The following is an 18219-nucleotide window of genomic DNA, read 5'->3' as shown; positions in this document are numbered from 1 at the left end:
GCGTGCTGTTTGATTTGCACGAGGTGAAAAAACAAACAAACGAAGAAACAAACGAAATTAGTGTGGGTCAAATCAAAGACTCACCGAAAACTTATTCCAGAAGGGTTTATAACATGGTAGTGAGAAAAAAATGGGAGCATAGTCTAGAGTACGAGTGGTTAGTTTTATGGCCCAACACTTCCAAATCACTGTTCTGACGCGAGGAGCTTCAGGGCCCAGTTTGCCGACATTATCCTGCGTCGCGAATCAGCGGCGGCTCCGCTGTGGTGGCTTTCTTACATAACGCAGCTGCAAGACAGAAAGCGCGCTTTCGCGAAGTTGGCTGCGGGAATTGAAGGAAATTGGTATTAATGCGACAGCGTTAAGAAGCCCGTGTCGCCAAAAATCCGGCGTGGGTGTCGGACGTCGTTTCGGCGAAAATATTTTCGAACCACCAATACCCTGGCCCTTCACGTTACGCAAGGAATTTACCGAACTAATTGAATTCCTCAAGCTAAAATACGTGGAAATATCGTAAACTATGACTTACACACAACCTACAGACATGATATCTCTCGGATTGTAATTTGAGTATACGAGAAAACATAATTCTCTTACGTTAAAACTTAAAGAAACCCCTTTTCCAGCGTTTCTACCATTCACAAACCAGTCACGGCGTCCGCCATTTGCACGCACCGGCGCGCGGGTGTCTCGGGGGCCACGGAGCGGCACGCCCGGTTCCTTGCAATACCTCCAGATGGCGCTCGCCTCCGTCGTATCGCGGCCCACGCAAGAGGCCGCGTTTCTACCAGAAAGCTCGCCTGCGTGCATAGTGTTCGCGGCCAGCGTTTCCCGGTAAGCGTTACGGTTACATACGCTCCAGTTGTTGGCAAGCGTGAGAAACAGTCGGGGATCTTTGAATGCTATCGCGTTCGAATTTTAAAGGCGAGGCTTAAGCGCCCTCCAAATACTTTCATGGTGTAAAATGTGACACAATTTTTCCGCCTGTACACCCAATGTACACCCGTGAGCAAAAGTATACGGACCGGAGTTTCCGAGATAAAACTCATTTTCTGCTCTGTCTGTGAATGGAACTTGAAATTAAAGGCTGGAATCCAAACTTGGCATTACAAAATTTTATAGTGAACTCGTGAGTATCCGCTTGTACATGTTAACTACGAAGAAACTCTGTTTCTTTTTTCGACGACCTTGTGGTTCGTATACGTTTGCTCACGGGTTGTGAGAAGCTAATGTCAAACTGAGTTCAATATGGCCAATGTTATGTATTCAGGCTACATTTTTCTACGGGAACAGCTGCCAAGTTAAAGTACAGCTTAGCTTGCTTTTCTCGACGATTCTTTGCTTAGCTGCGTCCGACTTCTTACTAAATGATGTTACGGTGCACGTTAGGCAAGGAGTTTAGACAGGAAGTTCGTTTGAAGTTTATTCGTCCTGCCTGCTTACAGGAACGGGAAGCCGAGGCGAAGGGATACATAGCCTGAATCGTATCTGTGATTTATTGCACAGCGTAAATTGGTATTAGCGATGCGCGATTATTCGTACGAAAAGTTTAAACGAGAACCCGAAGCTGCTCGCCTACGCTTACAGTTTAAGTTTTATACAGGTAACAGGCGAGAGGGTTGCGAGTAGCTTATGAAAATTCTCAAAGCGCAGATTTATTTCTTCGTGGATTGCCCTGTTTATCACCTTAGAACCCCCTTGCCTGAGCCAAAAAAGAAAAAGAAAAAGAAAGAGGGTTGTACTCAGGGGAGAGCACACCTCAGGGACTGTATACCTCAGGGAACCGCACGCATCATTCAAACAAATTGTCTGAACCACGCTTGAGTCTCCTATGCCTATTTTCTTCATGACGCTATTGTACGCCAGCTCTGCACTATACGCAGAGTTCTGCGCTTGAGGGCTAAAATGTATTTCTGGATAATTATTACTCGGAATTCGATAACGCACCGATGAGATTTTGTTCGGTATAGAATGAAATGAACGTTGAAGACATATCGATGATACCTTTACTTCCGTATCAATAAGGTAAGACAATGAGCAGCCCCTCCCGTAAGAGGAGAGTAGGTTACGACGCAATCGCACAATCTACCTGCGTTTCTAAGTTTAAAGGTAGGTGAAAAAAAATTAAGGAGACGAGTTTATGGCAAGGGCGATACCATGTTGTCTTTCGGCAGGAAGATATGTATGATGGGCACGTGAATCCATAGAACATTCAGCGAAACAATTTAGTATGAGATTAGGGTGTCACTACAATGTTAATATTTCGAGAAGGGAGCATGTCTTTGTCAAAACCAAGACGAAAGCATTTGTGGATGAATGAACTCGCCTTCGTCAAGCTGAAGGCGAGTCCCTTTGTCGAAGCTTTTACGCAGGACAAGAGTTCTTTTTTTTTGTGGGGGGGAGCTGTGACGTAGTTGATTGAGCTGGCTTTCGCCAAGGCGAAAGCATGCCCTGTAGTCAAACGTGCGGAGAGAGTTGGACAATGACAAGGAATCTGTCTTCACTAAGGCGGAAACAACTGGGTCGTTTTGGGTGGGACAAAGACAAATACACTTGACAATTAAGGCTCTGAGAAAACTCGGGAATTAGGTATTTGCGCCTAAGCGAACAGAAGCCGCCCTGTAGAAACATTAGCACCAGATTGGGAAATTTTCTTTATCCTGCTACGTCTCCGAAAAAATTTCTGAAATGCGGGCAAATATGACAGTTTCACATGAACATGTATGTACGAAGTGTTCGGCAACCGTGGAACAAGGGATGCTTTGAGTTTGGATCCAACGATTCGACAAGCAGACCTGTCGAAACAGTTGAAACTCGCCTGTCGACTTGTAAGACAGCACCCGACAGGTACGTACCGGCCGACTTTGTAACTACATTTTCATGAAACTGACGGGCGAAAAAGCGACGCCGAACGTCAAGCCCTTGGGAACACTTATCGCTCTAAAAGTTAAAGGAGGTAGTAGACAGACATTTCTTTAAAGCAAAATAATAAGAAGGTTCGAAGTGAAAGCTCCAAATGTGACATAAAATGCCTCACTGACTTCACTGTTTCAGAGCTTGCTCTCTTTCTTTAGTAAAGTCAGCCGGAATAGTGTGTACTTTAATATTACGCCAATTCAACTTAGTTCCTTTATCTACATATTCACCCTATCACGCTATTCTTGCAATGTAATTACTTTTTATTGGAGGGGGTCGGTCGTGTTATAACCCAAGCATCAAAACGAAGACAACGCAGCACGTGGATGGAGGTTATCAGTCAAATCACAGCATATATCGTCAGTGCATCAACCAAGGCACGCGCGCTGATCGATTTTATGAACATACTTTCGCCCCGCGTGATATGCAAGCGTAGGCGCTTTTGCGAGTTAAACAGCTTCGGGCCACATTCGCACGTATCTCTTCATTACACCGCAGTATAAACAAGGGGGGGAGGGGGGGGGGGCTAACTGAATGTCCTTGCAACCAGCGACAAACCACTAGTAGAGTTCCCGCTCGAGGTCAGTCTGGTTAGTCGGTTTGCAGCGAGAGGTACTAGTCAACCTGGGCTGAGCCAGCGTCCACTGCCGTTAACTGAGGCCTATCTCTGCAAAGAGAGGGAAAAGGGGGCGGAGCCTTTCTTGCACGTTTCCTTCTTGCCCACTTTGCTTCGGCTGGTCTAGGTTATTGAGGTAGGGCGATGGCGCTCTGCCGATGCGATTAATATTCATGAGGACCCCACTGCACACTGCCACGGCTCCGAGCGCCACAGAACGGTAGATAACTCAAGGATCCAGCCTGCCCTCATATTTCCATGGCTTTAATTTAAGTCCCCGTTGCGTATTAGAAAAAGGTGTGGTCGACCGTTGCTCCTGCGTATTACTTTTATTTTCACCGCGCGGAGCCGTTCTTTGAAACAGGGGCGTTCTCGGGTTGGAAAGACCTTCAACACATGTAAATGCGAAGTGGACGCCGGAATTGCTCCTGAATCGAGCGTAGTAAGAACAGCAGTCTGGACTGTGTATGCTGCCGACTCTCAAGTTGCTTTCGTTTTGTCGTGGTTGTTTTTTTCTTGCCGTCAGCCAACACTGGCGTGGCGAGAGCATGCACTGAGAGTGCTTCTCGTATGTCGTTCATTCAGAGCTTTCCAACAGTTTTTTTTTTTTGCCTGCCATTTACTGTGCGATGGATTACCATACCAAAGACGTGACCGGCGTGCTTGCTGGTCTTGGCTCGAATGCTTTTCCTCTTAACTTTCCTGCAACGCAAAGACGTCCTTGCCGAAGGCCGAGCTAAATTTAACAGTAGTCCCAGATTACAGCAGCACTGCTTCCGCCTCAGTACGGTCTAAGTGGCTACACCAACTGTCTTTCATTTCGGCTGAGTATTTTCATTCCCATACTCACCTAACCTTGGTTCTAAAAGAACGCTTTTTTGGACATACGTTGCCTTCTTGAAAACAAAGCTAGTACATTCATGGAAGCAGTGGGGTTAGACATATGGTAACAACTGTAGGAAGCGAGTATACCAGAGAGAACAAGATATTGTATGTATGTATGTATGTATGTATGTATGTATGTATGTATGTATGTATGTATGTATGTATGTATGTATGTATGTATGTATGTATGTATGTATGTATGTATGTACGTATGTACGTATGTATGTATGTATGTATGTATGTATGTATGTATGTATGTATGTATGTATGTATGTATGTATGTATGTATGTATGTATGTATGTATGTACGTACGTACGTACGTGCGTGCGTGCGTGCGTGCGTGCGTACGTTTACATACCTACATACATACATACATACATACATACATACATACAAACAAACATACATACATTGTAATGATGCGCAAATAAAGCAGGGAGTTCAATCGGTGGTAGCTCAGGTAGCCTACGCTGCGCTATTATGAAGTAAAAGGGGAGCGAAGTGATTAGAATGTTTCCTTGAAGTGGAACAGCTTCACATGAGTAAAAATTTCCCTGACGATTACGATGCTCCCTAATGCGAAATTTGAGCGTTGCTCTTCAGGTGTCTTGAACTACATCGTTTGCGTCGCTCATTGTTCAGAAAGTAAGCGTCAACACAGGAATGCGCGTCTCGCGCGGTGCGCATTCTCATGTGCATTCTCATGCGCATTCTCTATCGTCGGCGGCGCGGGAGAAGTAGCGCATGCCATGTGCGTACGAAGCACACGGCAGCGCTTTGTTTCCGTATAATGGTATCGGTGGACGCGCACCACGAGTACTCGCCTCACGCTTTAGTAATGACGTCAACGGTGCACTCTACGGCGCCCGCTACTATGGCGCCATCTCGTAGTCTCGTGCGGCACACTGCCTTCCTCCTCATCCTTTCGCCACACTCTCCTCCTCCACTCTCCGCCTCGTGGTTTCACTGTCACTTCCTCCTCCCCTCTCCTCCTCGCGCTCTCTTCGCTATCACCGTCTTTCATCCACCGCTGCGTTCCGCGTTCGCTCTTTCATCCCTCGCTGCGATCGTTCGCTTGGTTACGCCGAGGGACAACGCCGACGCTCAGCGCAGGAACGGGCGTCTAGAGCTGCTATCTTAAACGGAAGCTACCGGCCAAGCTACTTGACAAAACGCAAGCGGTCGCGTTTCGGCGACTTCAGACAAACACATACCCACACCCAAAATAGATTAACAACATCACAGGGGGCAGGGAAAGCGACAAATGTAGGCTCTGTTCAGAAACAGGAACACTCACACACATAATGTGGGAATGCACCTCGCTCCCGTTCTCTCATCCCCCCGTCAGCAGCGAGACTGACTGGACTGCCTGGCTCAGTTCCGGGGACGTCGACCGACAACTTGAACTGGTGGACTGGGCGGAAAAGGCCAAGCAGGCCCAGGGCCATACTTGAGCCCAAACCCTAGGCCACGTCCTTCTTTACCCTTCCCCCTTTCAATAAAATTTATCACCACCATCTAAACGGAAGCTCGGGAGAAGCCCGCGAATTGACGAAAAATCGCCGAGTGAATGGCTGCTCGAGGCACTTTGCGTGCATTCGGGGGCTTATTTCAAGCTTCGAAAAACACTTTTATGTAGCACGTATCGAGCAACAGAAACCTGTATCGGGTGTTTTTCATGTTGCGCAACAATTTTATCATCGATGCCTTCAATGTATTACTAATGTTTGAGAAGTTGGTTAATTAATACTAATTATCTACTTCGGCGGAATGCTAAAAGTAATACGAGTATCTCAAATCGACTGCTAACAATATCGCATTCGTTCTGTCCAGCTACGTGGCGTATGCCATTTTTTTTGTTTGGCTCAAGTTACGTGGGACACGTGGTATACAGATGAGGGTTCCGCAGTTATGTCACGGCACCGGTGCCCTTCGATGAAAGTTACAAAGAATTGAAGCAGGAATACAGCAAACAAGTTGCAGATCAGGAAATACTATAGAACATGAAAATAGATCAAAATACTATAGAACATGAAAATAGATCAATACACACACAAAAACAAAACGAATTAACCAGAATGACAGCATACAAATGAAACCGAAGCACGAAGTTATGAATTACCTAGGTTTCGCAGAAAGAGCACTAAACGCAGGAGTGATAAAAGAGGCACGACTACAATTCCCATTTTATCAATAAAGAACGAGATTTCTTTTTCACTACGAAACATTCGGTATTAAGAATCACGGTCGGTAGCGCAGAGAGATTACGCCGGAATCCTTTGATTTTATATTCACAGGGATGGCCTAACGCTTAGAGAATAAGTCTTTTCTTGCTGTTTTGCTGTCGTTTCTTGTCTTTATACAGATATACTTAGGAGCAATTGATTCATCTTATTAACACTGGCTTTTATATGAACCTTTGTGAACTTTCTCTCTTGGACGTTGTGATATAAATGTGCGTTCCGCCATTGATGAATTCCCGATTCAAGGCGATTTCTTCACTAAACTACTGTACGTTATGATATTTCGACTTTCCGTTGTCTTGAGCCAAATATCTTTTTCTCTTATTTTTCTTCTAGGAACGACTTAAGGATATTCCAGCAGAACGTTTTGTTGGGCTAGTTGGTGCATGTTACTGAAGTACTAAAGCGCCACACAGACGACACAAGAAGAGACACGGACGAGCGCTCGTCCGTGTCTCTTCTTGTGTCGTCTGTTTGGCGCTTTAGTACTTCAGTAACGACTTAAGGAGTTCCGACTCTTTGCAAATCCTACTTAGTGGGTGTGCGCCATATGTGGAGGAGTAGAATTTAATGGAGAGAAAGGAGGAGAGGTCGGCCTGGAGAGCGTGTCTCTAGCCTGCTACTCCTCAGTGGGGAATGGGGAAGTGGGAAATACAGGGAAAGGTAGGTGGCGGATGATTATAATATGGTACAAATACACGTTGTCCAATATGCGGATGCGCACTGGATACGCAATATACTAAGACTAATCTTGTCCATACAAAAAGTAATCTTGCCACAAAAAGTTGGCATATGTAGATTGAAAGCAAGACCGAACCTGTCCTGTGAGCGGCTTAAGGAGACAGAATAAGTTACGCAGGCTGCGGTTGACAGGGTACCGAAAGGGAGGTATAAGGAAAGACAGGATGGTTAATGAGAGGTCACGACTTCCCGTGGCAGTACATGTTCAGGGTCATTCCGAGCTAAACGAACGTTGCGCGTCGCCCGAACGTATTCGACTTGTTTCAGTACGTTCTGGCTGTAGAAAGGCGCGGCACCACACACAGGTCCATCCACTGGTAACGCGTTCGCGCTGCAATATAGACCAACGAAAAGAGAACAGGGCAGCTTCCGCTTCCTTGCAGTCGTCACGTTGGGCGTAGTGCCAGGCTAGCCATAGAGTTCGAAACTATATGGATCTAGCCACTCGATTTAATGGCGCGCTGTCACTGCTTGCGCTTACGGTCTTGCATGCAGCAGTTTTGCAAATGCAACGACGCACGATATAGTGATGAAACGGTTCGCGCGGAAGCGGAACAGCGCTCCGGTATTTCGATAATGCTCGCTGCCGTTAAAAAAGCAGGAGGATAACGTTGTCCGCTTTGTGGAGTGATGGCTAAGCGTTGTCGTAACGGCATGATGACTCAGTCTACGCGCTGCTCAAGTTAGGAAAGAAAGGAAAAACTCGAAATGACCGCTGCAAATTGACCGGCCCGCAAGTGCACAAAGCTGTTTCCGAAGAACTCGCAGGGCTGATGCGGATATAACGTTTTAACTCGCGTTCACCGTTAGACAGGCTTGCGAACAAGTGATGTCATCCGTATAGTTTCTTAAGAGTCGGAAATATCTCTTACGATCGCGCGATGCCTTCATGTCCCTGTCGATAAGTGCCTCACGCATGGAAATGGGAATGTGTAAGCGCAGTGCCGAATACAATGCTATGAATCGCTGAAACGACCAAGAAAGTACGGAAGCTCACTGTTGCCCTCAAATCCCACGTGCGAAGCGCAGCTTGTCAGCATATGAAGTCCTTCTCAGTAGAGGACAGAAAAACGCTGTAGAAGAAGCTGACATTAAGGGGCCAACATTGTTTATCAGTCATAGAGCGGGGCGGGAAGCCTCTGACAGCAGTAGAGGAAGACGAATAAACTTTATTAATGAATGGTCTGGCAGTTCTTGTTGTGGTGGCCTCAGGTGGTGGCTCCAAGTCCTTGGACTCGGGCGGCATCGTCGGCTTTAGCCGTAGAAATATGTTTAAAAAGCGAAGGATTCAGTCGAATCAGTATAGCCGAAAGATAGGGGCACGATCTCTGACACGTATTTTTTTCTGCCCACTGCATGGATCAGTGACACAGACAGACAGACAGACAGACAGACAGACAGACAGACAGACAGACAGACAGACAGACAGACAGACAGACAGACAGACAGACAGACAGACAGACAGACAGATAGATAGATAGATAGATAGATAGATAGATAGATAGATAGATAGATAGATAGATAGATAGATAGATAGATAGATAGATAGATAGACTCTTTATTTGGATGGCACAAACCGAAAGCGTACGCTTCTTCCTACCGCTCCTGGCGAAAAAGCAATAAAACACATTTGTTGGTTGAAATGGGTGTCAATTATTGGCTGGCTATGAGTTGTTAGGCGTGTCAGACCAACAGAAATAGATAAACAGAAGAAACGTGTTAGACAAAAACAATTTTCGCATGGATTGTTATTACAACAGCCAAAATAGAAAGCATGGAATTCTCCGATCGCGATGGACGGTGTCAAAGACCGTTCCTATTTCTGTCGCTAAACGCATTGTCATTCATGAATGTTGTCTAGCATGCGCACAGGAGCCTTGGTTTAGCCATCGTCCTCACCTGTTTGCAATGAACTTATCTTTGTTGAAAACAGGCCTCACGTTTGTTTGTTTTTTATTTCATCTTTGCCTCTGCTGGTTTTGCGGTGCCGGCCTACGATTACTTCACAGCAGCGAGGTAAAATCTCTGCTCTGCGATTGCGAAACGCCGCGCAGTTTAACAATTTAACTGGTTATTCACCGACTGGAATTCGACGGGCGCTGCCGATACGCTATGAGCTGCCTCTGACCGACTCTCAGAGCGCAACCATTTCCCGATCGAGCCCCCCCGGGCGCCACAGATAACCCCCGGATGCTGGAGCCTCGCATTAGTCGCTCATCAACGACATGATCGAGCCTGCTCGCCGGCGTTACGGGGACCCCGTGTTCCCGTTCTCGCGTCGCGGGTTTGCCATTGCGGGCAGCCTTGGCTGATTGATGCCGGAGAGATTCAGGACGGTCTCCCCCCGTCACCCCTGGGACGGTCTCGTCGTAGTCTCGTGCGACGGGAAAGTGCGCTATACAGCGCGGGCGGGCGGTGCCGGTAGTTGCAACGTCGGCCCTGCGAGTGCGCACGGATGAGGAGAGAGTGAGAATCACCGTGCGTGCGGCTTCGTTGCAACCTCCTCCTGTTTGTTTCTGTCGTTTGTGCTTTCCGCTGCTGCCGACTGACCGAGGGGGTGGAGGGAGGAGGAGAGGGGAGGGGGCGAGACGTTTCGGGTGCGCACTTTCGTGGGAGAGGGAGTTAGCGACAGGTGCTTTTGTGCGGATGCCAGGCTGAGGCGGGGAGGAGGGGGCTCGAGCCGTTTCATACTGCCGAGCTCTTTCGCCTCTCTCGGTGGCGCGGGATCACATCTTGCCATCACCGGCGCCCGCTCCCACTTCACCCCGGCGCTCGCCAGCTGCACCCTCTCCCTCGGGTTCTTGCCCGTATCTGTGCTTCCTGCGAGAAAGGAGCCCGCGGCGACCATTGGCCACTACAGCGTCCAGTTTTCTGCCGCTTTTGTTTTCTTTTTTCGGTTCGATAGCCGCTCGCCGAGCGGTCGGTCGCCTTCGCACGAGAGCGGGCCGCAGTTTCCAGTATAAAAACGCGACGAACCGTTAGAAGGGTTCCACACACCTTGTTTTCTCTGTTCAGCGCTCCTAGCAGGAACTAACAGCTCCATCACCATGAACGCCCTTGTGAGTACTGGTGTAGCCTTGAGGGTGTACGCGGCATCTCCCGTAGCTCGGCATGAAGCTCGCCACTGACCCTTTAGTTACCTTGCGTTACTTTTAATGACAGAAAGGTTTTCAGCTCCCATACAGAATTACGCCTTCTAGTTGAGGTGATATCAGTGTGCTTCAACAGTAACAGTCCAGTGCAAGATTTGTGTCCTTGGAGGCTTCAGAAACGCGCTAGAGAGCACTGGGGTGTGAGGTTGCTAGTCAATCGAAAGAGTACACAAAGGCACAAATCGTCACGACGTTTGAACCATGTCACTTGTACTTGCTTCCACATTGACAGTTATAGCGTAGCCCTCTATAAGTGTCTATATCGGCATGGTTCGGGCATTATTTTGTACCCCGTATAATGGCCTTGAGTAACAACACTCGCGCTTAAATGGCATCAAATTGTGTACGAGTGGTACATAATTAAGTTTCTAATATTACAACATTAACTAGATTTTCGTTTGATGGGCAGTACCGAAATGTCCAGAAATAGACGGCGCATGTCCGGTTTCTTACAGCGCAGTATGGTTAGAGAACTTTGACTTCATATTCTTCTAATACGCGTATCCTTTGTTAAAGACGTAGAAGAACATATCGTGGTGCCATCACCTCTGACTGACAGCGAACAGCTATAGATATATACCACCTTATGGCGTGCCCTCCCCACCCACAGGCTCTACGCTCCCCAAGCAGGAGCTCATCCTCAGGCTTCCTCAGGCTTTATAACGTCTGTTCAACCAGTATCACTCGGGTTGTGTCACAGCAACCTTAACTATGGAGATTTGTTCGCACCGGCAGCTAGACACACACACACACTTGCTTTTGACCGATCCTCTAGAACCGTAGGCTGGCGTACGCTTTGTATACGACCCCTGTTCGCGCTCATGCCCGCATTCTCTTCCCACAGCTCGCAGTTCTCGGACTCGTCTCCGTCGCCTCGGCCGGTTTCGTCGGCGGCTATGGTGGCTACGGCGCTGGCCTCGGCTACGGCTATGGCCTCGGCTACGGCCACGGCGTGGCTGTTGCCGCTCCGGCCGTCACCAAGGGAGCCTCCTTCTCCTACGGACACAGCGCTGGTGGAGCTGCCATCCTCGTCGGCGGACATGGTCACGGTGGCTACGGAGGCTACGGCGGCTACGGAGGCTACGGTGGCTACGGAGGCTACGGAGTCGCCGTCGCTGCTCCAGTTGCCGTCGCCCGCCCCGTGGTTGTCGCCCGCCCTGTAGCGGTCGCCCGTCCGGTGGTTGTCGCCCGTCCCGTCGCCGTTGCTGCCCCAGTGGCCGTCGCTGCCCCAGTGACCGTCGCCGTCGGTGGATACGGTCTTGGCCACGGACTCGGCTACGGCGGACTCGGCTACGGCGGATACGGCTTCGGCGGCTACGGCTACGGACACAAGGGCTGGTAAGTTGGTGCGACAGCGGCTAGAAAAAAGAAAGGGACAGCCAGATGTTCATTTCCGTCATGCTTTCGTTTTAGATCTGGGATTTCGATTGTTTGGTCTGCCGAGCTTCGGCGAGAGACGCCGCAGGGCCATCTTGGGCATTTAGTCCCGTCATCCTACCTAGGTCCTTCATACATTAGCCGTGAAAAGGAAAATTGATATCGTCAGGATGTAGACGAAGCTGAACCTTAGCCACACCGGACGTGCGGAACTTATAGCCACTTGCCTCATTCGCCCGAATATCAAGGTGCACAACACGTGGGACTGTCTACCAAATGCACGCGGCGTTATTCTTCGCATGAAGTTCAGACTCGTGATATAGATATTGTGTACGCATTCACAGCTCTCGGCACAGTTGAGTATAGAACGCAGGGACCGCTTGTTGCGTATAAAACAAACCATATTCTGGCTGTAGATACTGGGTTACAACAAAAGTGCATGCTCCATCGGGGAAAGGTATACATCCACGTGAATGTACTCGCATCTGGGCAAGATTAGTTTAGCTAGAATCTGTCATCTATGAGAAATCGATTTCCGCGCTCCGCAGCACTCGGCTTATCTCCCGCTCCACAGAACTGCGTTTGGGTTTGCACAAGACCAGAGCAGAGATCGCAGTACAGTGGACTGAACTGGGCTGGTTGGTGCATGTTTAGAAAGAAATCGGGAAGCGCAAGAGATCGTATGTGCTGAATACCTGGCGCGAAGCTGTGCCCGTCGCCTTCAAGGCGTCCAGCTTTTTTTTTTTGTGCTGTTAAAGTTCATAGTGTAGAGCAGAGGACCCGAAGGCGTTAAGGGTGCTACAAACGAAAATCGCTTTCGCAACATTGTGTTTCATGTGCACGGGGTCATTGGATCTGACGACAGGCCACAACATTTCCTGATAGGAAATCTGCAAATCAGGCTTCGCAGTTCCCGGGCTATGAGGATTAGGAATCAGTGCCGAAGCGTACGGTCTCATTCGTTTCTATTAATTCAAAGTCGACATCAGGGTGGTGTTGGGAGAACTAACTAAACGCCTGATGATGCAGGTGAGCGAGGTGTACGTTGCTGACACCGAACAATGCAATGTTCCTGACATATGGTAAATTGTCCTGTTATCTAAATTATACACTAGAGGGTGCCGGGTCTCGTGGTTATGTCGAAATTCGGAAGTCTAAATGACAAAAAAAAAGCAGGAGCTTCTTGAAAATCATTCACTCATGCGCTGTCATGAAGAGCAAACGACAAACGTTATCTACTGAGTAAAAGTATTGATGTGTCACAAAATAACAGGTAGGGTTTCTTCAGGTTGTATTTTTAGTACTAAATTCTCTGCTTGTACCTCAGTAGTGTATACGTGTGAACAAATATAGTTGTCTTGTTTTCGTTTTGAAGGGCTCTTCTAGCGTTCTTTTTTCTGTTAATTGTAATTACGCGTAGTGATTGTGTTTCTTTATGTCGAAAATAGCGTGTAATGTCATGCTCTCTGCCTTGTAAGGGGTATACCCGAATCCACGTGAAGTGAACAATGATTCACTTTTTGTTCGGGCCTCCTCCATTTATTGATGCGGAAAAAGGAATAAAAATTCAATCGAACTGATCACTGAAGCGCGATTACTTTTGTGACGATGGTGACATTCTTGTTTTTTCTCTCTCAATCCAGAGCACGGACAGGAGAGTTCGCTGGATGCCCTCACCTCACCGGCATGTCAACGCGCTGGACTTACGCTAGTTGACTCGGCCATAGAAAATTTTTAAATTATACCTATATACACTTAGGAGGACTTCGTCAAGCTCTTGTCATTCGACGCCAAATGAAAAGAAAAAAGAGAGAACGCATATACATAGCATGCGGGATGCCTTGGGAATTAAGTGTTGATCTGATTTCATATTACACTCCGGGGCAGCTAAATCTGTACAATATATTGCCAAAAGAATTGTTTATTTTTTTCTTGCTTCGTGGGCAAGGCTGCTTGAAGGGTCTGTTCAATAAAAAAGTGCATCATGAAGTGCCATACGAGTGCCTCTGGACTCTTGAATAAATTAATATACGAAGCCTATCACACAGTGCACACTACAAATAGAGTTACACGAGTACAAGATTCCCAGTACAAGGCAGACTCTATGCCAAGAGGATCGCTTTCAATTCGCTTTGTGCGAAAGATTAGCGCTGTAAAGTACATATCCCGCTAAGAATACTCAACGCACGCCTGCTCCTAAGTACTTGTGACACAAGCACTAAGCACCTACAAAAAATTATTCGTGGGGCCTAACGTCTGAACGCAACGCGGAAGCTGTGAAGCATATCGCAGGGGTGGGGCACAGAAGCGGTTTCGATCGCCTGGGTTTCTTCACTGAATACCCAAAGCCCAACGCACGAGAGTTTTTACGTCCATCTCCCAAGGGAGTACGAGCAGGGAGGTTACGAATCGAACTCATGTCATGCTGCACATAATGCCTGCACACATAGGGTCACCTCAGCGAAAAGCACATTATTGCGCCTTAAGTCCAGCTCGACTGAGGCTGGCGCAAGCGTCGACCAAAATCCATGGTATTGCATTCTCCAAGGATCTACTCCCTGCTGCCATTGCCCATTTCTGCTCACACTTGAGGCAAGCATTTCCAAGCGCAAATCTTTTTCGGAGCAAGGTATCCTAAATGGAAAATGGAAGGAAATGCTCTTGCAGCCAGTGTATTCTCGCTCAAGTCGCAAAGCCCATTGTGATAGTTACGGGTCTATCACAATGCTTAACTCGATTAGAGGCTCAGTCATGAAGTCGCGAAAAAAAAGGTAGCTTTTCCGTAACGTTCGTACTTCGAAATCTTTAATGATCGACTGTACTTCAAGATACCGCTAGGTCAAGCCTCTCAACGTAATAAAGCAAAAGCTGCATTGACTGTGAAGCTTAAAAGCTGCGGAATATGTATATAGGTAAGAGGCTAGATTGGGAAGATGAAGACAGCTTTACATTGTCTCTTTGTATAGTGACAGCGAAGGACAAACAGTGTAAAATACGTGACTTTAGAATATCTTTTCTAGGCGATCTTGAGCCGAGAAGGGTAAGCAACACTCGAATCGTCACCGTGGCGACAAGCACAGTCATCGGTGGTCAAATTTAATCCCGCCGTTCAAGTGCGACCGCTGCCCTCCGGGCTGGCTTAAGGGCTATGGCGTTGTGCTGCTACGCAAGAGGTCCCGGGCTCGATTCCCGACAGCGCCAGTCACACTTCGATGTGTGCGAAATGCAATGACGTTCTTCTACCGTGCATTGGGTGCTGTTAAGAATGGCGAGCTACAAGACAAAATTGCCACCCAATTACGACAAGGGGGCAAGACGCGCATTCCGCACTCTCCGTCGCTACAGCTAGGAGGCGTTCGAAGAACCGGCCTTTGCGCTGTTAAGAATGGCGAGCTGCTAAGCAAGATTGCCACCCAATTACGACAAGGGGGCAAGACGCGCATTCCGCACCCTCTCCGTCACTGCAGCTAGGAGGCGTTCGAAGAAGCGGCCTTTGTGCTGGAAACCGCCCCCTTCCACCAGCCCCATCGACATTGTGACGGGACGAGTTCGGTGTGTGAACAATGATTCCAGAGTTCCCCAACGCGGAGCTGATTTGACACGCATGGACAAGCTCCGCGGGAACGACGTATTTTGGTGCTTCTCACGCTTCGGCATGACGCAAAACAACGAGCTACCCTCGATCGGCACCGATATTTCCCGGAACGGCACCCCTCCAACGCCGTCGTTTGGGCATCGGAATGTGTGTGCCTTTGTCTCTGTAAACTGATCTGCAGAGCAGCGGCGAGTTGGTGATGAGTAAACGAACAGTCGCCGCCTCGTATGGCCGGCGGATCGAGTGTATAAAAACTGTGGTTGTGCGAATGCTGAACACACTTCTCTTGAGCAGTCATGTTAGACTGATTCACTTCTCTCATGCAGTCATGTTGGACTGATACTCTTTTTCTCAAGCAGTCATGTTAGACTGATTTAATTTCTGTAAATAAACCCTTTTTCCTCGTTCTCGATGAGAAACAGTTCTTCACTTCATCAACGATCTCAGCGTAAATAAGTTGGACGACGGCATGGGCCAGCTACCTTCGAATTCATGCCGTACTCCAATCTTGGCAAAGGACCACGGACGGTGGGATTGAGCCCCCAATCCTGACAGTGCACGTTAAAGAAGCCCGGGTGGTCAAAAAAATTATACGGAGTTCCCCACTACGGCGTGCCTCGTAATTATTTCGCGATTTTGACACGTAAAGCCGCCAAATTTAATTTACTTCCATACGCTATTTACACATGTCCTACTGTACATTCCAGAGCGACCGCTACGCGTAGACTCGAAAAATACGCAACAATATTTGCGACACGCATACAACGTCAACAGCAACGCCTGCCTCGATATTGTCGCGGCGCCGGAAACTCGAGTGACAAGTGCACGAGTCAGTAGGAACAGCAATGATGACAATGATGAACCTCTGTCATGGCTCTCCCCTACTAAGGGGAATAGGCCAAAGTAGGAGCAGTAACAAGAGCGGACTGTTTAATACCACGCACCAGTCTCTTCTGCTTCTTCTTCTCCGCTATGTTTCCTTCAAAGGCCGATAGAACTTCTTGCGTCATCGTCCTTGCCCCACACCAGACGCGGAATTTGGCTCCCTTTCTAGGGAAACGTCTCCCCGCTGTGAAACTTAAGCGTGCGCATGCACGAAACATTACAACGTGAGTCCCTTGGATAAGTACGGCCTCAACGCGCACCACATTCAGCATGCACTTCGGGCAGCTGCTTGCGGCGCCGTGAACACGTTTCACCATCTAGCACGACCTTGTAGTTGTAGTTCACGTCGTTTACGCATCGGATTACCACGTATGGCCCAAAATATCGCCTTAGCATTTTTTTCCCCCAGAAAGTGCTAGAAGTCGTATGGGTATCCAAACTCACAACCTCTCGCCTAATGTGGAGGCGAGTGCTGACCGTGTTGCATCCTGGGCTTGCTGGTGGCGGATGCGTATACGTGCAAGCTGCCCGACTTCTTGGGCACGTTGAGCGAATTCCTCAGCATCTGCATGGATGTCGTCTCACTCGTGAGGCAGCATTGCATCCAACTTAGTCGCGGCTTCGAGACCATGTACCAAGCTGAATGGTGTCATGCGAGTCGTTTCCCGTCGAGTGGTGTTATGTGCGAAGGTTACATAAGACAAAATCTCGTCCCAGTTCTTTTGTTACACGTCGACGTACATGCCTGTTCGAACGATCCGTTAGTCCCTTCGTCTGAGGATGAGAGGCTGCTGTTTTCCGGTGGGCTGTGCCGCCGAGTACTGGGTCGAGATGTTCGGCCGTGAACGCGGTTCCCCTGTCAGATATGGAGTTCGAGGTTTCCTCGTCAGTAGTGGAATAGTTTTCCTCACTGCGCCAGAGAGTTCTGGTGGCGGAGGCTACGACTTTTTCGGAGCCGTCTTGTCACTGCACCAACATGGCGCCCAGATCTACATTGCTCGCGTCGGTACGAAGTGTTGTTGGGGCGTCGTGGTCAATGTGTGCGATAATTAGGGGTGCTCGCAGGCGTTGACGTAACTCGTTAAATGCCATTTGCTCTCCTTCACCCCACATAAAGGGAACATCCTTTCGTGTTAGTCACATCAACGGTGAGGCAATACATGAAAAGTCCGCAATAAACCGTCGCTTATAAGCGCACGGGCCCAAGAAGCGTCTCAGTGCTTTGTTGTCAGATGGTGCGGGAAACTTTGTGACAGCGTCTGTTTTGTCTGGGTCAGGACGGACACCTTAGTTACTGACGACGTGGCCTGGAAACTGTAGTTCGTTAAACCTAAAATTGGATTTTTTTCTGGCTTTAACATGAGGTCAGCCAGCGTATGGCTTGAAGAATAGCCAGCAGCCGGTTTCGGTTCTCTTCAAATGTAGCTGAAAACACGGTCACGTCGTCTAGGTATACCAAGCACGTTTGACACTTTAGACCTGAAAGCACGGCGTCCACAAGACACTGGAAAGTGGGCGGCTTTGTACACAAACTGAAAGGGAGCACCTTAAATTCGTAAAGGCCGTCGGGCGTCACGAAGAAGGTTTTTCTCACGATCTCTCTTGCATCGACTTCTGTCTTCCAATACCCGCTGCGTAGGTGCATGGAGGAAAATTAACGTCCCTGACGCAACCAGTCTGGAGAATCGTCTATGAGCGGTAGCGGTAGGGGTCTTCTTTTGCTTCCTTATTTAACTTGCCGGAGTCAATATAGAAGCGTAAGCTGCCGTCTTTTTTTCTTGACCGATACCACATGCGACGCCCAAGAA

At 48.4% G+C, this 18219-nt stretch overlaps 1 protein-coding gene across 1 annotated transcript; it reads left to right on the top strand.

Moving 5' to 3' along the window:
- The first annotated feature begins 10302 nt into the window (after positions 1-10302).
- LOC135910352 (cuticle protein 65-like) lies at positions 10303-13928 on the top strand. Its single transcript, XM_065442411.1, has 3 exons — positions 10303-10461; positions 11399-11892; positions 13575-13928. Coding segments are annotated over exons 1-3 (507 nt in total). The 5' UTR covers positions 10303-10449; the 3' UTR covers positions 13576-13928.
- Positions 13929-18219: the final 4291 nt, after the last annotated feature.

Source organism: Dermacentor albipictus, chromosome 8 (genome assembly GCF_038994185.2).
Source record: "Dermacentor albipictus isolate Rhodes 1998 colony chromosome 8, USDA_Dalb.pri_finalv2, whole genome shotgun sequence".
In the NCBI taxonomy this organism is placed as follows: domain Eukaryota; kingdom Metazoa; phylum Arthropoda; class Arachnida; order Ixodida; family Ixodidae; genus Dermacentor; species Dermacentor albipictus.
Note: the sequence above shows the minus strand (reverse complement) of the source record. Positions and strands in the feature narration are given on the sequence as shown.